Source organism: Delphinapterus leucas, chromosome 2, assembly GCF_059928025.1.
Source record: "Delphinapterus leucas isolate spDelLeu-1000000601 "Yukka" chromosome 2, BTC_Dleu_Yukka2, whole genome shotgun sequence".
NCBI lineage: Eukaryota > Metazoa > Chordata > Mammalia > Artiodactyla > Monodontidae > Delphinapterus > Delphinapterus leucas.
Genome location: NC_143130.1, coordinates 17,441,669 through 17,458,011, shown reverse-complemented (window position 1 = coordinate 17,458,011; position 16,343 = coordinate 17,441,669). Strand labels below are relative to the sequence as shown.

The following is a 16,343-nucleotide window of genomic DNA, read 5'->3' as shown; positions in this document are numbered from 1 at the left end:
GTCAGCCTTCTTTCCACCTGTGATTGAATCGGTAGTTATCCTGAAATTGACTAAGAATTATTACCCACCTGCCTGTGCACACACATTGTGGAGTTTTGTGCTGTAAACCACAGCGTTGTGCTTCCCTCACACCGACTTTCTTCCTGCCCCCAGCAGCCCCTCAGCATCCATGGGGCTAAAAAGAGCATTCAGAACATGCTCTGGGTCTTAGAGCCAGTAAGTGACAGCAGAATCTAGACTTAGGTCCTTCTGAAACCTTACTGTGAACTAGATGCTTGCCTCCTCTGCCCCTAGAAGCACATGCAACTTATTCCTGCAGACACCCTTCACCACAGGTGTAGTTGGAAGGAACTGCTTATTACTGACGACAAAATCCCAACTTTGAAACTCTGTGGTCGTTTGGTTCCGTAGACTCTGTTTCTCTTTCAAGATTTGAGAATGCAGATGCCACAGTTCAATCCTCAATCTTGGAAATATCTGATGGAATGATTGGGATCAGTATCTCCAAATTCTTACCCGCCCCTAGGCCTTCTGACCTCACCTCTCAACCCATGTTTAATAGGTTCCAGGGTCTCGCTGTCCAGTATGGAAGCCACCAGCCACATTTAGCTCTTTAACTTCCAAACAATTAAAATTAAATGAAGTTAAAAACACAATTTCTCCACTGAGTTACCCAGCGTCAGGGGTTCAGTAGACCCGCGTAGCTAGTGGTGACCATACAGTCCAGCACGGATGAACAGCCCTTCTGTTACACTGGAGCTGTGTTGCATGGTGTTGTAGAGGGATAGTCACAGAGGCACGTGGCACATACACACTCTAGTTCCAGCTGAGGTCTGGCCTCTGTGCTGTGGAACACAGGACAGGTCTCAGGTGAGCTCTCAGGCTTCCTCTGGCCTTTGAGATTAAAGCCTGGAGTGTCCAGAGTCAGACCTGAGCCCAGGCTGCTCTTCTACTTCCCCTGGGCTCGCCTACTTCCTGCTTAGTCTTAACCACATGAGCCACATGAAATGGAAGAGAAAAGAGAATCAGAAGTTATCTAAGAACCACATGAGGCGTGAAGATACCAAAGGGAGAAGAAGCATGAGAGAGATTTCTCCAGAAGATTCTAGGTTTTTAGCTGCTTCCATGAAAGTTATTTCCTACCTCCTGGGTCTTAAAGACTCTCTATTGGTTTTGAGTCATATCAAAACTTCTCTCTTGAGACGAAATGAGAGATGGACAACTTTAGTTTTTAAACTATAAGTCACTTCCCATGGTCAGGTTATGAAATCATCTTAGTAGGTTGTTATCAGCGGTTTTTAAAGAGAAAGTGGTAGAAGAGAATAGCAAATATTAGAGTATATTAGCAATAGAAATGGTTTTGTTTTCATAATCTCTATTTCAGTTGTAGATTTACGTACATTTATTGTACTGGTAGCTATGTAAAATGTACTTTTTATTGTGGGTTGTGGTCAAACCTGAATAATACTGGGTTTGAATTCTGGCTCACACAGTAAATAGAATTCTTTTTCTCATTTTCCAGTGCCCATTTCTGTAATAGTGTTAGACTTGCTTTGTCATGTTTTATGTCATCCTTTTCTGGGTATCAGAACCGTGAAAAATAAGGGCTTCATTCTGGGGGTGTGTGTCTGGAGTGAGGAACCCTGTGCAGGAAGCACGTGATGGTCTCAAATCTTATGAGTCACGAGTTTGGAAACCTTGGAAATAGAGGATGGAAAGAGTTTTGCTGTGAAATTTGCAGATATGAGTAGAGGGAATCCTTTCTGCCTGGTTTCATGGGGGAAACACTGTGTGTGTACTCAGGATGTTCTACGTTAGGAGGTACAGATGTGGAATATAACTAGAAAAGGGGAGCATATCACTGGAAAGCATAGATCAGAGGTTCCCATTCATTCAGCAAATTCAGGCAGCACATATTTCCCTGGCTTTGGGAGCAGGGCTAACGGAAATGAAAATGAAAATGACAAGGTCCCTCCACTCAAAAAGCTCACTGCCTAGTTCCAGAGAGAGCCAGTCCAGTAAGACAGCTAGGCATGGGGGGCTGGGGGCGTGGAAGGGTATTTTCATCCTCGGGGCCTTGCTGGTTCAAGTAGGATCTTCTGCCCCACGTCACTCTCATCACCTCAGCCAAGTCTGAGAATCCCTGCCCTTGGTGATGCGTGTGAAAGTGTGGAGTTCACTGGGCTCCATGCACAGCCATTCAGAGGATTTATAAGTAGCTATAAAATGAGATTTTAAAATTCAGCTTGAATCTTTTCATATCATAATCACGCTCATGATTCAGCAGAGATTTTTTTTTCATGTTGCATTCATACTCAAGGGCTGGTGGTTTTTTTTTTTTCCTCCCTTTTTTCTACTGTAAGAATGCTAACAGGAATAAATTGAGTGGGATGAGCCTTCATTGTCACCTTTTTTCTTCACTGAGGTATTTATAGTAAGAAGATTAAATGTGCTGAAGCTGTTCTTCCCATTCATGTAAACCAAAGAGATGAGTTTAGTGAGTGCCTGGGCGGCAGTTTGCTCTGATGAGAAGAGCATGCCCGTGGCAGCACGGCGACTTGGAGCCCAGCTGAGCTCTGTCCCCGCGGCTCCCGGAGGCTGCTCCCTCCAGAACTGGAATCTAGCAGCTGTGCTCCTTCCTAGAGCTCGGGTGGGGCTAGAAGCAGAACCTCCTCGCGCAGAACCTTGACTGCAGCTCGCCCGTCCCTCCTGAGTTCTCTTGAGGGAGCATTTGCCTTACCCCAGGCTGACCAGCTAGGCCCAACTGAAAAATTGGGGCATGTAGTTTGACCCTGAGCAGTCCGTTTATGGGCAGAGTGTTTGAAATTGTGCCTGTCCAGCAAAACCTGACTTGTGGCTGCTCTATTAAAAATAGGAAGTTGAGCAGGCTTCCCTGGTGGCGCAGTGGTTGGGAGTCCGCCTGCCGATGCAGGGGACGCGGGTTCGTGCCCCGGTCCAGGAAGATCCCACATGCCGTGGAGCGGCTGGGCCCGTGAGCCATGCCGCTTGAGCCTGCGCGTCCAGAGCCTGTGCTCCGCAGCGGGAGAGGCTCCAACAGTGAGAGGCCCGCGTACCGCAAAAAAAAATTTTTTAAATAAAAAAATAGGAAGTTGAACCATGCAGCGTAATACTGACTTCCTGCCTGCAGACGACGTGCCTTGCATCCCCCTGCTGTCTTCCTGCTCAAGGACCGTCATCAGAGGGAGGTAGCTTTCGTGTCAGAGGTGTGAGCCACGGCCCTTTGGACCCTGCTGAGCAGCTGGGTGTTGCCCTGCTTGGGCAGAGCAGCAAGCTGTGCACGGGCGATGTCACATCTGCCTCCTGCCTCTAAGCATGACGGTCCATGCAGATGGTCCCCGTGCAGACGCCCAGTTGCCAGAGGACCTGTCTGTCCACCAGTGGCCACATTTCTCCAGTGAGCTCCTTTCATCGGCCTTGTTGTTGCTGCCACGGGAGTTGAAAGAAATTAATATAAAAATATACATATATATGTATGTATACTCATACACACGCGCACGCACACACAATCTTTTTTTATATATATAAATGTATTTACTTATTTTTGGCTGCGTTGGGTGTTCATTCCTGCGCGCGAGCTTTTCTCTAGTTGCGGCGAGCAGGGGCTACTCTTCGTTGCGGTGCAAGAGCTTCTCATTGCGGTGGCTTGTTGCAGAGCACGGGCTCTAGGCGCATGGGCTCAGTAGTTGTGGCTCTTGGGCTCCAGAGCGCAGGCTCAGTAGTTGTGGCGCACAGGCTTAGTTGCTCCGTGGCATGTGAGATCTTCCCGGACCAAGGCTCGAACCCATCTCCCCTGTGTTGGCAGGCGGATTCTCAACTGCTGCACCACCAGGGAAGCCCCTTACACACATATTCTTAAAGGGCTTGTGGTTTCTGAGGATGGAGAAGGGGAAAAGCTGTGTAAAGCAAAAATGCCCAAAGGGCCATCTTCTGCTCTGGCTGACCACTCATCTTCAGAGGATCCTGGGCCTCCATTCCTGAGTCTCTCTGGGGTCCTGCAGAACCAACGTTTGGCCTCTTGGTGTCTTCTCCCAATGAAGTCTCTGCTTTCCACCTTTTCCATTGTGCTAAGTCCCATCCCTTAGCCTTCCAGCTGCTAAAATCTTATCGTTCATTTATGTATTTCAGTCTCTTCTATCGTTATTTTTTTTTCCCTTGTGGTCTTAAGACTTTTTATTCCTCTGTTATTTTAGTGGAGTTTTGGAAGAGAGCTGAGCTGCCTGTCCCTACTCAACCTGTCCTGTTTGGTTGGTGTCTCGGTAGCCTCTCTGTAAGAATTGTCAGCATCCAGTCAGGGACCCCTGAACCACTTCCTTCTCAACCCTGACTCACCTCCCCGTGGTCCATCTCTTTGCTGGCCGACGCCTGTTCCTCACTCCAAGTCCATCCCAAATCCAGGGAGCCTGTGAAAATGCACCTGGCCCAGTCTCTACTTTTCCTGAAGAACTGGTCACTCCCTCCTCTTATTTACACACAAAAAAGTATACACTTACTTTCTGACTTAAGACCTTATCTATTATTATGTTACTTGACTGTTGAGTGTAGGAACCATTTTTCACCCCTTGGTATTCTCAGCAATTGGCAAGGGACCTGGCATCTGATAGGTGATCAGTAAATTACAATGGTAATTGTCGCTACAAATTACAGAAATATGTTATAGCAGTTTTAAGTCTCAGCTGATCTTCCCATATTAACTGGGAAAAACATTCTCCACCAAAAGCAATGAGGCAGCTATGGCCCTGCAGGTGTGGTGTTGGGGAAGCGGCTGGAGGGTGCAGAGAAATAAACTATAGGTTACTGCCACCTCTCTCCCTCCCTCCCTCTCTCTCTCTCCCTCCCTCCCTCCCTCCCTCCCTCTCTCTCTCTCTCTCTCTCTCTCTCTCTCTCTCTCTCTCTCTCTCTCTCCCTCTCTCCCTCCCTCTCTCTCTCTCTCCCTCTCTCTCTCTCCCTCCCTCTCTCTCTCTCTCTCTCTCTCTCTGGCTCAGGCATTCAGCGATTAGAAATCTTTGTGGCTGCTCATCTGTCTGCGGTTGCCCCTTATTGATGGGGAAGATCAGGTGATGCTGGTCCGGGACTGTCTGTGTCATCCTTTGCTCAGAATCCAGGCAGTCTCAGTTCCAGGCATCCTGAAGTCAGTCCATTGCCAGGAAAGCTGTGGGTGCTAAAGGGGATTCAGCAACGGCTGTAAAATTCGCAGCATTTCTTTTCATTCAAACTCACTGAGGAGAGAGCTTCACTTGTATTTGCCCAACACATATTATTATTATTTTATGTTTCCTCAGAGGGTTTTCCGCTGAAGCCTCACTTTGTGCTTCCCGCCCCCACCACTGTGCACACTGTCATTTATTTCAGTGGCAAGTCTGTTTGTCAGAAAACTCCAATTGCTTTATGTGTGAGAACATTAAACTGCGATAAATTTATGTACGCAGCTGCTCCATTACTGCAGAACAAGTTTTATCTCCTAATAAATTGATGTTTCTTTTTAGTGTCAGCTAAAACCAAAATTTACACACGAGGAAGTGAACCTTAACATTAAATAATTACTTCAATGCCACGCGTGGTAAGAAAGGGTCCACACTACCCAACTCTAAAAAGGCTGGAGCCAGGGAAATGGTTTTTTCCTCTGTTAATTGTTTCTTGAAAGCATAATTGCACAATGGCTTTAATTGAAATAGGAATGGAAGCTATGCCCTTTTAAAGCAGATACTGTAAATAGTGTCATCATTTGGTATGAGTTACACCATCAGGGAAAAGACTAAAAGGCTTATTTATGTTGAAGGGTTCGGGGGAAGGAGAGAGATTTGCTTTGGTGGTTTGTCTGGAGTTGCATTTAAGATAATGGGGTAGATGCTTAAAATTTGCTGGACTTTGATTAATATTTAATTCATCTTTTCTACAAGACTTTGAATTCAACCAACCACTAATAAAAGACAGAGCTTGGACAAAGGACTTCTAGAAATTTGACTGACTTTTAGAGGATCTGAATTAAAATGGCCAGAGGCTGGTTTTCTTCTTATTTTTGTGTTTATTATACCTCAAATATGGTGCTCTTTTAGGAATGATATACATTAAAGACTTTACTTGGCTGATCCCATGTGGAATAAATAAGAAATAGTATTATGTTTATTCTTATTTTTTTTGGATTCAAGTCTTTACAGTGGATTTCTTTTAAATTGAAGTATAGTTGATTTACAATATCATGTTAGCTTCAGGTGTACAGCAAAGGGATTCAGTTATACATACCTGTATATGCATATATATATATATTCTTTTTCAGATTCTTTTTCCTTATAGGTTATTATAAAATATTGAGTATAGTTCCTTGTGCTATACAGTAGGTCTTTGTTGGTTATCCATTTTATATATAGTAGTGTGTATCTACTAATCTCAACCTCTCTAGGGTGGATTTCTGCAGAGGGAAGAAACTGTTAAGAGAGCATTTACAAAGGCTGGGCTGTTCTTTCCATTTTTCCTTATTTAATCCCCACAGTGAGCCTGCAAGGAAATTCCCACTTCACAGAAGAGTTCAGAGAGTTTGTCATCTGACTCAATTCACAAAGCTGATCAGAGATGGAAGAACCATGATGGAACCCAGCTCTCTGCTTTCACACCCCAGGCTACACCTGCCTCTAAAAAGCTCCCTTTCCCTGGATCTGAGATTCTTTCCAGATCCCACCGGGGTCTGCTTTTGCCACAGCCAGATGGTGGGTGGTGTGTGCAGGTCTCAGTGTATGAAGGGCCAGCAAACACCCTCAGTGGGTGAGTGGGTGAAGTCATATTACGAAGTGAAAGTTTATTTTATATACGTGTGTGTGTGTGTGTGTGTGTGTGTGTGTGTGTGTGAGGGAGAGAGAGAGAGAGAGAGAGAGAGAGAGAAATCCCCTAATTCAAGCATGGAGCAGATTAGAAAGCTTTTTCTCCAATTTCTATGCATCAGGAAGACAATAGCAACAGAGTGTTAAAATGTGGGCCAACCCGGCATAGCCCTGGGCTGAGAATCTGTATATCTGCATTGTCCTGAGTCTGCCATCTCCTAGTTTGTTAATAACCTTGGCATGTCATTTTATCTCTCTGGGCCCCAATTTTCTCATTGATAAAGAGAAGTTGGGGCTTCCCTGGTGGCGCAGTGGTTGAGAGTCCGCCTGCCAATGCAGGGGACATGGGTTCGTGCCCTGGTCTGGGAGGATCCCACATGCTGAGGAGCGGCTGGGCCCGTGAGCCATGGCCGCTGAGTCTGCACGTCCGGAGCCTGTGCCCCTCAACGGGAGAGGCCACAACAGTGAGAGGCCCGCGTACCGCAAAAAAAAAAAGAGTTCTAAGAAGGAAGGAGTGATCAACTGTGTCAGTTGCAACCAATAGTACAGGGGGAGGAAAGTCTGACTGGAGTGGATTGAAGAAAAAAAAAAAAGAGAGAGAAGTCGGTCCCAGTGATCTCAGTGCTACCTTATGATTTGAGTGTTCTTCAGTTCTTTTTTGGGGGGGGGGCTCAGTACTGATTAGCTATAATTATTGTCATTTTTTAAAATTTAATTTTATTTATTTTTTATACAGCAGGTTCTTATTAGTTATCTATTTTATACATATTAGTGTATATATGTCAATCCCAATCTCCCAATTCATCCCACCGCCACCGGGGCACCCCCCAGGAGCGTTCTTCAGTTCTAAAAGCAATGGTCGCATGATCGTGGAGTAGAGACTGCAGCATAAGAGTTATTTGCGTGCTGTTTATTCCCTACTGTGTAAGAAACAGTTACAGTTCCCTTTGCTTTGCCTTTAACCTTCCCAGCCTGCATCTGACCTAGAAGACAGGAAAGCAGACAGTCCAAGGACAGCCTGGATGTTGTTCTATGCCAGTTCTGTCAATTATCTGGGAAATGATCGAATACTCGTTTTTTTAAAGCCGACTTTGTTTTTTAAATGGCATTTGAATAAAATGTTAAATGCCACGATGGAGATCAACACACACCCAAACACTTAATTGGACAATCTGTGATGTCCTGGCTCTAGCATTTTGGAAGAGTTATGAAGTTGATGGTATGGTTTTTTTGAAAGTCTCTGTTAGCTACAGGGAAATTTTTGAAAAGTGACAGAAAGATCCTGTGAAAAATCACATAAAAAGCATGTTGGGGGCTTCCCTGGTGGCGCAGTGGTTGAGAGTCCACCTGCCGATGCAGGGGACACGGGTTCATGCCCCGGTCCGGGAAGATCCCACATGCCGCGGAGCGGCTGGGCCTGTGAGCCATGGCCGCTGAGCCTGCACGTCCGGAGCCTGTGCTCCGCAATGCGAGAGGCCACAACGCTGAGAGGCCTGCGTACCGCAAAACAAACAAACAAACCAAAAAAAGCATGTTGGGTTACAGGGTAAAATTGAAGGATTTAACTAGAAGGCGTCCCTCATTGTCTTCAAAAATATCTGGTCTTAGTCATCTGTAAAGCCATTTTAGGTTAAAAAAAAAAAAGCAGAAGCGTTATGATATTTAGTTGGGATGTTCATTTCACGCTGAATTTCTAAAAATTTTTAGTATGATAGATAGATAGATAAAGCTTGCTAGCTAGCTATATATATATATTCTGTGGAATCTTGTGTTCTCTTGTATAAGGAATACATAGACTGTACTTAAACTCGTTTTACAGTATTTGCAGTCTACTTTTACTATTTAACTGTAAAGATTTAGAATTATTATATCTTTCCTTATGTGATCCATTGTTACTATATCATGGCCTTATCTGGTGCCAACTCCTTGGTCAGAAACATAACCTCCAATTATAACACTGCTCCTATGGGAAAATGTGATTCATTTTATGATGTGGTTTCTAGGAACACATTGTGGGGAAAAGTCGAGAATGCCTGCCTTTTTTAAAATATAGGCTTTTCAACCCTTTATACTATTAGTTACACCTTGGCAAGATGTGAACAATGTGTCTTAGATTGGAGGCTGTTCATGGATTGTATTTGAGTGGGGTCTCAGAGCACCACCCCCGCAAGTGCATACAAAGGGGATAACAAATGTATACGTCAAGCTTAAGTTTCAGTTGGAAAGTTTGCTACAAATATATACACTCATGTTTTTGAAATGAGAGTTTTATTTAAAATGTTATAAAGTAAAAGATCTCTCTTCTCTGTGATGCCAAACATCTTGATCTTCCAAACATAGGCTATAGTCATAGTTACTGATAAGTCCTGGCTTTTCTTTCAAAAATGCAAAAGCTCATTGTCCTTTTGTGCTCCTTTTCATCAGTAATTAGAATTACATTATTGGTAAAAATCTTTAACATACTATTTTAATTACTTCTAAGATCCTGATATCTTAGTTATGAGATTCTCAGTTACAAGGACAAAAAATAAAGCTTATTAAGTTTTGGGTTTTTTTAAATTTTTTTTGGAAAGTGCTTAAATTAATTGAATATGTCCAATCAACTTAAAAAAAAATCTCTGTCATAATAATATCCATTGGGACTTAGAAGTTACAGAAACTAAATAACTCATCAGAAAGGCTGAGAATATAGTGAACGGTAGCCTTGGTCCTGAGAGGGCACATACTATACTTTTTCTTTTATTCTTTTCATGAGAAGAGTTAGCCAAACTCTCAATGGAACAAGGAGCATATTTGATAACAGATATTAACCTAACATCAAGGAAATGAGAAGGTTAATCTTACAGGCTTGGATTTAGGATAATCCTGACGACAGTACATCAGAGCTGTCACGTTTAGTTCATTCAAACAAAATTTTAATTTTCTTTAAAGTTTCTTTCAGTTAGTGAAACCTTAGCTCTCATGAAAGGAACTAGATCGACAGCCCCTGAGGACACTCTTTTTTGTCACCAGCACAGCAGCATACCTGCCAGCATCCCAGGTATACCAAGCCCAAGTCCCAGCCTGGAGGGGGCAGAGAGGTTGGTGTTTGGACCCACAGGGATTCCTTGCAATGAGCCTTTAGCAGCAGAGCCTGGCAGCTTACTTGAGTTGCTGCTCAAACAGAGCACATTTTTATATCCCATTAGAGCCCCACTTCATAAGCACTTCCAGCCTTCTTTTTTGCTTCTGTATTGCTGTGAAAAGTAAAAACAATCCTTTCCTAACAATATTGGTTAGATTTATCATATATACTCATCCCTCTTGTCTTTCGACATGTTCTTTCTGTATCTGATCCACTGTTATGGCTTAAATTACACCTGTGCATGTGTTGGTGGCAGCTGAAGCTCTCTCTGCAATTTCACTTCTCTCCTGAGCTGCAGGCCCAGATGTATAACCTACTCTGTGCCTCTCTCTAAAAGCCATTGTCTTCAGTGTTTATCAAGTGCCTGGGTTAGATGCTTTCTTAGACATCATCTCACATTATTCACATACACACAAGCCAAATATTATTTCTGTTAGAAGAGTCAGAAGAAATAACTACTCAGAATAGGGAAAGAAATTCTAGGCTTTATATTCCATACTCAATAGAGTGGTCATTGTGACCCTCTAGGAACTGTGGTTAATGAAATAAAATTTATTCTTGTAGGAGCACTGACCACTGAATTTCCAAAAATTATTGTAAGCAGTTCTTAAAAATAGTTATTAAAATGAAGCTTAAAAGGACCCAAAAAGGTAAAAAAATATTAGAAAATTGAGCTAGTAATTATAATTGAACATTAAGTTTATCTCAGTTTCCTGGTAGCCAAGGCAAAAAGGACAACATGAAAACTTTACTCTGTGACAAAAGGAAATGCATGAGTTTATCTGGAGAAATGCTCTGATTAGCAATGAATTCCAGGAGTAATTTTTAACATACATACTTGTAAAAGGGAAATTGCATAACAAAATGACCATTTTCAAGTGAAGGGTTATATAAGATTCATTAATGCTCTTATTATGATCAACTGTGCAATAAATGGAAATATATGAGATCATGTGTAGAATATCTTCTCTGGTGTTATATGTTAGTAATTTCTCACATATACACTTTCTAAAATAAAAATTGTATAACGAATTGGATTACGTTTGTAAATATAGGGTTGCGAAGAACCCAGAAATGTTCACATTATGACCATTTGTCATATTGACTTTTGACCAAAGTTGAAGATATAACATTATATCGTAAAGATATTTTCCTGAGGGCTTCCCTGGTGGCGCAGTGGTTGAGAGTCCACCTGCCGATGCAGGGGACGCGGGTTCGTGTCCTGGTCCGGGAAGATCCCACATGCCGCGGAGCGGCTGGGCCCGTGAGCCATGGCCGCTGAGCCTGCGTGTCCGGAGCCTGTGCTCTGCAACGGGAGAGGCCACAAACAGTGAGAGGCCCGTGTACCGCAAAAAAATATATATGTAGATAGGTAGATATTTTCCTGAGAATTTAAGGTAATATAACCTAGAAGTATTTAGCTTTCTGGATAAATATTCTTGGTCTTATTATGAACAGTAGAATGTTCATAGATAATTTTGTAAATCCAAAAGAAGGGGGAAATTACTAGGAAAGGGAGAATCCTTTGTCAGGAATTTCACCAACAATGTCTACCTACAACTTCAAAATCAGCTTAAGATTTATGTTTTTATCCCATGATTTTTAAGAAAAAATGTCAAACTATCATAAGTTTTTTTTAAATCACCATTTTTAGTAATTGATTTTATCAAATGCCATACCACTGTACTTTTCATCAATTATAAGATTCACATTTTTCACAATTTAAAATCTCCAATACTAAGTTACTTCTTACAATCAATGTTAATTGGCAGCATTCTCTTTCTGTCTCAGAGATATATAAAATGTGTCATGATTTAATGGTTTCTTTTTTTTTCCTTTTTTGTTTAGTTGAAGTATAGTTGATTTACAATATTGTGTTAGTTTCTGGTGTCCAGCAAAGTGATTCAGTTATACATATATATATATATTCTTTTCCATTATGGCTTATTACAGGACATTGAATATAGTTTCCTGTGCTATACAGTAGGGCCTTGTTGTTTATCTATTTTATATATAGTAGTTTGTATCTGCTAATTCCAAATTCTTAATTTATCCCTCCCCACCCCCTTTCCCCTTTGGTAACCATAAGTTTGTTTTCTATGTCTCTGAGTTTGTTTCTGTTTTGTAAATAAGTTCATATGTATCATATTTTAGATCCTGCATATAAGTGATATCATATGTTATTTGTCTTTCTCTTTAATCTCTAGGTCCATCCATGTTGCTACAAATGGTGATTTAATGGTTTCTTAAATTCAGCGAAATATAATTGTATACTTCATACATGCTTCTTACATTTTAGTTCAGTTTGCAACACAAAAAATCAGACTATATTGATTAAAAGAAAAAAACCCCTAGATTCTGGCAACAAAAGGGCAGTGGATTACTTCTCCAAAATTGTTGACATGTTATTGGAAAGATAGAGAATCAACTCCTTAACTGAATCCATGTTGTAATAAACCCTAGTGACTTGATGGAAACAATTTTGCAAATTTTGCAGTAAGTATCATATAAATTTGTGTTTATCAAAAACACCCTCAAGTTTATTAAATGTTTGGCATTTTACCCGTCTATTCCATGGACTCCATACGACTTCATAAAGTTCTCTAGATAATGTCATGCCAAGACCATGGAGATGACATTTTGATGTCAAAACAAAATAATATAGCAGAAACGTATAGAAACAATGTTGCAGTGACAAAATGAAATGTCAGTGGAGGTCTGTTGTAGCATAATGTCAAAACAAAATGTCAGCCAGAATCCATGGAGGCACTATTATGATATCAAAATCAAACAATATCAGTGCCAGTCTGTAGACACATTACAATATGAGAAAAGACAAAACAGAATGATATCGTTGAGATCTGTGACTTCTGAGTCTCAATGTAGCTTTATGTCGGATAATTGGCTTGTGACAAACATGGGTCAGTATATGTTTTCTAAATCCTTCTTTTGCAACTCAAGAAAATATCCCAAACTGGTTCTTTAGTATAAATGCCTGTGTTAGAAAATTGCTGATGTTTTCATCTAAATCTGTGTCAAAGTCTGTGTCTATGTTCTGGGCTTCTGTTGCTACCACACACATAATTAGTTCTATTTGGCCTTGGCTTAGCTTCCCTGCACACTAGTGCTTGGACATCAGTTGAACGTAAAAATATGGGAAAGGCAGTGTTACAGTCTGCTTGTAAGGGATCATACTGGGTTTTAGCAGATGCTTTGCTCCATTTCTTTCTCCTCTGTCCTCAGGTATAGCTGGCACTGCCCCTGCCTTGGGGAGCCTTCAGCCATCAAGGCTGGTTTCGAAATGTACATCTGAATTCCCATGACCTTTGCCCCTTCCACTATGGTTCAGTAGCACCTTGGCTGGGTAGTTACTCTATCTGTTTTCCAGCTCTTCAATATTAATTGAAAGATCAAACATTCTTTGTTTATTGCAGAAAAACAAATCTTTTAAAAATCTGTAAACCTGCTAAATAAGGATTTTTTTCCCAAAACAAAGTTATTTAAATTAGTGAAGTATCAGGTTAAAGTCTTTGAACAATATTTTAGACACAGAGAAGTGAAAATTTCACCATATGAATCACCTTATAAAGGTCAAAAGGAAAAAAAATAAAAAATAAAAAAAATAAAAAAAAAAAGGTCAAAAGGTTTTTATCTACATTTTAAATGATTTGTGTCTGGAATTCAATATTACCAATTTTTTTTTTTTTTGGAAATTTGAAAATCCCTGAAACTGAGAAAAAGTTAAACTAGAGAAAAGAACCTCTTCTATGAATACTGTGCCCAGAAAAGAAATTATATTTTTTCTCATTTTATTCAGCTAAAGTATAATTTTAAAATTTCTAAATATTTAAGCAAAATGATACAATAAGTCTTGAGTAACTAGAAGCCAACCAAGCAAACCCACAATTAGCCAATGTGTTTGCAAATTGCACTTTTTAGGAGAAAGAGGTAGATGCCTACAGAAGTGCTACTCTTGGGAGTTTGTAAAAAAAAATTATCAAAAAAAAGTAAAAGGGCTTTGGGATAATACCTATAGTCAGTAAAGTAACATTCAACTCAATTTCTTCCTTTTGTTTCCTACTCAGAGTAGTCAGTAATAAGAACTAAAGGTCAGGACTTCCCTGGTGGCACCGTGGTTAAGAATCCGCCTGCTAACGCAGGGGACACGGGTTCAAGCCCTAGTCTGGGATGATCCTATATGCCGCGGAGCAACTAAACCCGTGCACCACAACTGCTGAACCTGCGCTCTAGAGCCCGAGAGCCACAACTGCTGAACCCACATGTCACAACTACTGAAGCCTGTGTGCCTAGAGCCCATGCTCCACAAGAGAAGCCACTGCAATGAGAAGCCTGCGCACCACAATGAAGAGCAGCCCCTGCTCGCCTCAACTAGAGAAAGGCCTGCGCACAGCAACAAAGACCCAACACAGCCAAAAATAAATAAAATAAATTTATTAAAAAAGATCTAAAGGTCATGAGAATCTTGAAAGTTTTAAAAAAGTTAAATGATATTCATCATTCCTTCTTTCCAAGATAGAAGAGAATTTAGTGCTTTCTAGAAGGATTTTCAAACACGAGGATTGAAACGAACAAAAAGGGCTTTTGATAAACTTTCACTTCTTCAGAGTATCAATTGGTTCTTCTAAGACTATGATTGTTTGGGATCTTATACTAGGTTTAATTTGCTTGTATTAATTCACATGTAGTAGCCACAAAACTATGCTGTCTTCTGAAAAATGACATCAGCTTTGTGTGTGGTGGGGTCTCTGGAGTCTGGAACTGTATTCTCAAAGCATGCTCTGTAGCTGAGGCAGGACTGTACTGTGGGAGAAGTCAGGACACATTCTTTTTCATGAGCACCAGTGGAATGATTTTAAGAGATCCAAATGGGAGCTGGTCACTATTTGGCAGGAGAATTAAGAGTGGAGGCCAGAAAATATTGAAGCAGAGAATTAAAAATTATAAATCATAGCCACCACATTGACCAGCGGGAGTAAACTTGTGTAATAAACATAAAGCCAAGCTGTGAACTTCATCACATGTCAAAGAAGGAAAACTGTTTTGAGTATTAATGTCAGAACGTGCGTTTGGGGGGAGAAAGTTTGGAGGACTTGGGTAAATCATTAAAATATGATTTACTTCTATTTGGACCTTTGCAGATTACATATGCAATGCTTTAAAAATTTAGTCTCGGGCTTCCCTGGTGACGCAGTGGTTGAGAGTCTGCCTGCCGATGCAGGGGACACGGGTTTGTGCCCCGGTCTGGGAAGATCCTACATGCCACGGAGCGGCTGGGCCCGTGAGCCATGGCTGCTGAGCCTGCGCCTCCGGAGCCTGTGCTCCGCAACGGGAGAGGCCACAACAGTGAGAGGCCCGCGTACCACAAAAAAAAAAAAAAAAATTTAGTCTCCAAGTTTATATATATGTATATATAAGTATATATACATATATATATTTAACATAAAAATATAAACATATAGCATAAAATCATATACTCTTAAAAAGTTATATGTGTATATTCGTGTGTGTGTGTGTGTGTGTGTGTATATATATATATATATATATATATATATATATATATGATCCTAAAACGTAATATAGAAATAATCCTAAAGTATATTGAGGAGTGGTAGATATTATCCTGTTATGAAAAACAACAACTATCTTACAATTTTAGAACAGTCACATCCGTGCCTTTCATATACTAAAATAAAACCAATGTAAGTATCCATATGCCTTGAAATATCAAATATTCTTGAAAAGATATTTGATCTACTTGAAAATAATTGAGAATTAAGAATAATACAAACTGGAAAGTCCAAAACTTGACAGAGAATAAAGATATGTTTTCCTCTTTTCTTCTCGAAAATCACTCCAAAACAGCAAAAAGAATAAGAAACAGAAATACTATCTCTATTTTTTCTGAAAATAGGTATATCTTTTTATTACCATATATGATGACAGAATAACCCCAGGATGTCAAGACACAAGCTGACATTGGCTCCTCAGACCTAAGATTGGCGGGTTCTCCTCTGAAGAAACTGAACAGCCCCAGTAGGAACCCTCATACACTGACATGTGGGAATCCCCACCCGTAAAAGTGGCTCCCTGCCCAGCCTTTCTGGAGTAATAGCTGATGTTTCATAAGCCCCACCCATACATATACACAATGACTAATTTTTTTTTTGGTTGTGTGGCATGCAGGATCTTAGTTCCCTGACCAGAGATCCAACCCGTGCCCCCTGCAGTGGAGGCACAGAGCCTTAACCACTGGACCACCAGGGAAGTCCCAATGCCTCATTCTTAAATAGAAAGGACAGGCAAGCTTATCAAACATCTGAGGAACACCTTAATTATGGGAGACAGATAAAAACAATAACAATAAA

The 16,343-nt window shown here is 41.0% G+C and overlaps 1 protein-coding gene across 15 annotated transcripts in view; it reads left to right on the top strand.

Moving 5' to 3' along the window:
• PARD3 (par-3 family cell polarity regulator) overlaps window positions 1-16,343 on the top strand; it is a 642,085-nt gene that overhangs the window by 589,669 nt on the left and 36,073 nt on the right. The window contains exon 23 of one of the 15 annotated variants that reach the window (XM_022580435.3): window positions 14,043-15,423. The exons of the other annotated variants lie outside the window; for them this stretch is intronic. Within the exon in view, the coding sequence (XP_022436143.1) occupies window positions 14,043-14,064 (22 nt within the window). The 3' untranslated portion in view covers window positions 14,065-15,423. Of the gene's footprint in view, window positions 1-14,042; window positions 15,424-16,343 lie in introns of those variants that run through there. 15 annotated transcript variants of the gene reach the window in all.